Genomic DNA, 5,000 nt, shown 5'->3' on the forward strand with positions numbered 1-5,000 from the left:
TTTCATAATGTTTATCTGTGGAACTGAGTCAAACTAAATGTAATGCCTCAACTCCTACAATTCCAAGTGCTTGTCGGAGTGGGGGGTCCCCAGTTCAAATATGATTATTTTGGGGGGTCATGGTCTGAAAAGGTGGAGAACCACTGGGCTAGAGCCTATGTGGTACGTGCTTCAACCACTTGGCCATCGGCGCCCCTAAGATGAGAGAATGCTGGACAAGTTGAGAGAGGGCGATATATGTGTGTGTCTCGCACTCTGTGTTCAAAAAACGTTGCTTTAGACGAATGCATTGTTGTCTTTACTCTGAAAGCGAGGTTTCAGGTTTTACCATCTAAACTTAACCTCTCCATCTGGTTTCCAGGCAACCATGCTCCTCACTGTATACATCATGGTCATGAACAAATAGCTGATACCATGTCCCACATCTTAAATGGGTGCCATGTATACAGGGGACTCTACATAAGTAGGCATGACAGAATAGTGGATCTGATATCTAAAGATATCACTTCTATTTTCAGGTCCTCCATCATGCTGTATAAGCATTCTACTGTGAAGCCCAGCATGTTTAACCTGTGTGACGATGATTCTGTGATCTCTAACATTATAACATGTTTAACCTGTGTAATGATGATTCTGTGTTCTCTAACATTATAACATGTTTAACCTGTGTAATGATGATTCTGTGTTCTCTAACATTATAACATGTTTAGCCTGTGTGACGATGATTCTGTGTTCTCTAACATTATAACATGTTTAGCCTGTGTGACGATGATTCTGTGTTCTCTAACATTATAACATGTTTAGCCTGTGTGACGATGATTCTGTGTTCTCTAACATTATAACATGTTTAACCTGTGTAATGATGATTCTGTGTTCTCTAACATCTCAGCTAACACCCTGATGTCATTGTTGTTAATGAAAACACACATAGGGAGGTGTTCATTCTGGAGGTCGGCTGTGCTTTTGATTACAGCTTAGAGGAAGCCTTCCAAACCAAAGTGCTAAAATATCATCAGCTAGAGCAGACCATCTCTCAACTAGGCTACGGATGTAAACTTTTGTTTTTTATCTTTGGTAGTCTAGGACACGTGCACAAGTTGGTTGAGAGGGGCCTGCAAATGGCCGGCCTCTCCAAAAGGAGGGCCAAACAATTAGCAAGGTACTGCTCAATATCAGATATTATAGGAAGCCGCTCAATGTGGAGGAGGCGTTGTTTCCTTTACCCATGATTGTTGTCCGCTGTGTTTGACAAGTATGACATCTTTTGTTTTGTATGTAACAATGCTCTGCTTTACATGCACTTTGTAACTGGCTGTTTTCCCTTTATTTGACTGACTGCACTGGCACTGTTTATGTCCTTTGTACATCTTGTACTTCTGTTTATGTGGACATAAATAAATATTTCAAATGTGTGTGTGACTGTGTGTGTGTGTGTGTGTGTGGTACATTGTGTGTACCTTTGACCACCTGCTCCAGGTCTTCCAGGAAGAACTTGTACTGACTGACCAGACCCTCCTCAAACTCACGCAGCTGTTGAGTCTCCCTCTTTACCTGCACACACACACACACACACACACACACACACACACACACACACACACACACACACACACACACACACACACACACACACTAATAGTTACTACAAAGGTCTCTCTATGTTACTGGCACAAAAAGACGTGAGCACCCTAGTCCTGTCCTGGCCTCCCTGTCAATTTTAGAATTCACTTTAACCCATTGAGACCTGAAGCCGATTCTACATGTCTCCTAAATCTCAACAGTTTTCTGAAACACGTATGTTTCTATATCAGTGGTGCTTAATCTTTTTCATGTCAAGGACCCCCACAATGATATGTATTTGGCCGCCGACCCCCATCAAAATATTTTGTTCCAGGGACCCCCCAGAAGCAAAGATTTGAGTTAAAAATGTTCGCTTTAAAAAAATATATATCCAAAGATTTGCACACATTATCACGATTTTTCAAAAATAGCAGATCTATTTTTGAATAGCCCAAAGTGTAAAATAATGCTTTTTAGCTCGAATCTAAAAAATGACACAGTTCCAGGTCTTAATGGGTTAAGGTCCATTTATTTGCCTTTAAATCCCAAAACAGGCTTTGCTCCGCTATACCTCACTGAGCTTCTGGATCCATACACTCCAGCCAGGGCCCTGAGGTCTGCTGATCAGTCATTACTGATCGTCCCAAAGACCAATAAAAGGACCTGGGGGTGGCCACGCTTTTAATGCTGCTGCCCCCCCCCCCCCACGCTCCGGAACAACCTCCCTCTCCCCATCCGTTCTGCCCAGTCCATTGGGGTTTTCAGATCCCTCCTAAAAACCCACATATTCTCTCTGGCTTTTAACTCATTGAGTGCCATTAACGTGTTTCACGTGTTTTTACCGCTATGGCTCAACGTGCCAATGACGTTTTTGAAAAATTAGTAAAAAAATGTTGTTGTTTTTGTTGTTTTTTTGGAAAAACATGTTCAGAACCCAAGATATCATCATCTGAAGGTGTGCAGCTCCATCCACTCCTTGTTTAACTTAGAACTGAAAAAGGCTGTATCTCGCTTCCTAAGCACTTTTTGTTTTCTGTGAAAAAAACGCTGGCACTGGGACAACATCATTCTGAAATAATTCTCGCAATGCTGGCAATCAATGAGTTAATTGCCCTTGATCTACTGCTATTGTGTCTTAACAATGCACTGTATTGAAACAATAAATACATTTTTTTTATCGTTTCATTTCTTGTCAAGTTTATTGCTTATGCCTCCTCATAAAGGAGGACTATGCGAATGCATGGATGAAATAATGATCTCTATTGAAATGTCTTAATATAGTTTATCCTTTTTATTTTTACTTTGTGTATGTAGGTGAAGGGGTTTTACATGCAAAAAAGAAAGAAAAGAAAAAAGAATGGGTCGAAATGTCTGTTGATAACAGAGACATAAAACATGTGAAATGTATTATTACTATAATGGAAGTAAACTGAATGATTTATTGTTAACATGTTTGGGCTCAATAAAGCATTAAAAAAACAAAACAATGCACTGTATTTGTCTGTGCGCCAATGGGCGCTTATTGATGCTTTGTTTGTCTCAACCTTGTACAGCGCTTTGGTCGGCTTCTGTTGTTTTAAATGTGCTTTATAAATAAAGTTTGATTTAATTTGATGTCTAACACAGTAACATCAAACGTCTCTCTCTCTGCATGCCGGGTGCTGTCTCAGCGTTTGATTGGATGAAGCAACACACAACATCAATCTATTCAGCTGGACAAATTATGATCAATATCTCAAATGTAACTATGTCTGTCCCAGTTCGTGCTCTCACACACACACAGACACAGACACACACAGACACACACACACACACACACACACACACACACACACACACACAGTAGCCCACCTTGGAGGTCTTCTCTGTCTCTGTGAGGGCTCGGATGCGGTAGGCTGGAGTGATGTCTTTAAAGATCTCCATCAGAGACACCATGACCAGCTTACGCACCGTCACTGCTACACACACGTCTGTCTCCATCAGCATGGCCCGCAGCTCTTTCAACTTCCTGATCTGAGACACAGAGACACAGAGACACAGACAGACAGACAGAGAGAGACAGAGAGACAGAGAGACAGAGAGACAGAGAGACAGAGAGACAGAGAGACAGAGAGACAGAGAGACAGAGAGAGACAGAGAGACAGAGAGACAGAGAGACAGAGAGACAGATACAGACAGAGACAGAGAGACAGAGGGACACAGAGAGACAGAGAGACAGAGAGACACAGACACAGACACAGACACAGACACAGACACAGACACAGACACAGACACAGACAGAAACAGAGACAGAGAGACAGAGAGACAGAGAGACACAGACAGAGAGAGAGAGACAGAGTGAGACTGTAGTAAACACACTGAGGCCGAGTTCACACGGTAACGATCAAAGTCCCGTTGTGTTGTAAACGCTGTAGTGTGCATGCCAGGTGGCTAGGTGGCACTGTGACACATGTATCGGAATCGAATCGTTAGATATCTAGCGATTTACGCCCCCCATTAGACATACATTGGGTGGTTGGGTCAGTGATATAACGACTGGTCTCAGAACAGTGGTTTCTGTTCTGGCCCCACAGTGGTGGAATGAACTTCCCACTGATGTCAGGACAGCAGAGTCACTGATGTCAGGACAGCAGAGTCACTGATGTCAGGACAGCAGAGACACTGATGTCAGGACAGCAGAGTCACTGATGTCAGGACAGCAGAGTCACTGATGTCAGGACAGCAGAGTCACTGATGTCAGGACAGCAGAGACACTGATGTCAGGACAGCAGAGTCACTGATGTCAGGACAGCAGAGTCACTGATGTCAGGACAGCAGAGTCACTGATGTCAGGACAGCAGAGTCACTGCCCATCTTTCACCACAGGCTGAAAACCCACCTCTTCAGGAAACACTACCCTTCCTCTTTGCCTGGCCTACTTGTTGTTAACTAGTTGTACGAACTCTTGTTTTAGTTTTGTATTGTTTTATTGGATCTTGTTTAGTCGATACACTTATTTGTTTGAGCTCGTGCTCATTTGATTTTGCTATTTTGTCTCATCTGTTTAAGAAAGTAGGTAGCTGATATGTTGCACTTTTACCTTAGCACTAGGTATACTCTTAGTTGCTTGTTTTTTGCAGGAAATGGACTTAAGACTTCTGGTGATTAGTAGTTTAGTTCCCTACCTATGTTGAATGTACTTATTGTAAGTCTATTTGGATAAAAGCGTCTGCTAAATGACTGTAATGTAATGTAATGCAAAATGTAATGTTATACATACATTGGCGGTCGGGTCAGAGATAACGGCCGATGCCAGAGCTCCGATACGAAGCTTCTTCTCCATGAGTTTCTCCACCCTGCGCTGCTCCCGCTCCTCTGATGTCAGCAGACTCAGCTCCACGGTGCTCTCTGGCTCCTCCTCTGGTGGGGAGGACACATTTATAAAAGCCACCATTACTAAC

The 5,000-nt window shown here is 42.8% G+C and overlaps 1 protein-coding gene across 2 annotated transcripts in view; it reads right to left on the reverse strand.

Moving 5' to 3' along the window:
• noc3l (NOC3-like DNA replication regulator) overlaps window positions 1–5,000 on the reverse strand; it is a 39,099-nt gene that overhangs the window by 25,630 nt on the left and 8,469 nt on the right. For both annotated transcript variants that reach the window (XM_084077933.1, XM_084077934.1), the window contains exons 6-8: window positions 4,820–4,959; window positions 3,412–3,573; window positions 1,458–1,551 (exon numbers count right to left, since the gene is read on the reverse strand). In XM_084077933.1, coding sequence (XP_083934059.1) covers window positions 1,458–1,551; window positions 3,412–3,573; window positions 4,820–4,959 — 396 coding nt within the window. The remainder of the gene's footprint in view (window positions 1–1,457; window positions 1,552–3,411; window positions 3,574–4,819; window positions 4,960–5,000) is intronic.

The sequence above is a fragment of the Gymnoscopelus microlampas genome (genome assembly GCF_963454915.1).
Source record: "Gymnoscopelus microlampas genome assembly, chromosome: 14".
In the NCBI taxonomy this organism is placed as follows: Eukaryota; Metazoa; Chordata; class Actinopteri; order Myctophiformes; family Myctophidae; genus Gymnoscopelus; species Gymnoscopelus microlampas.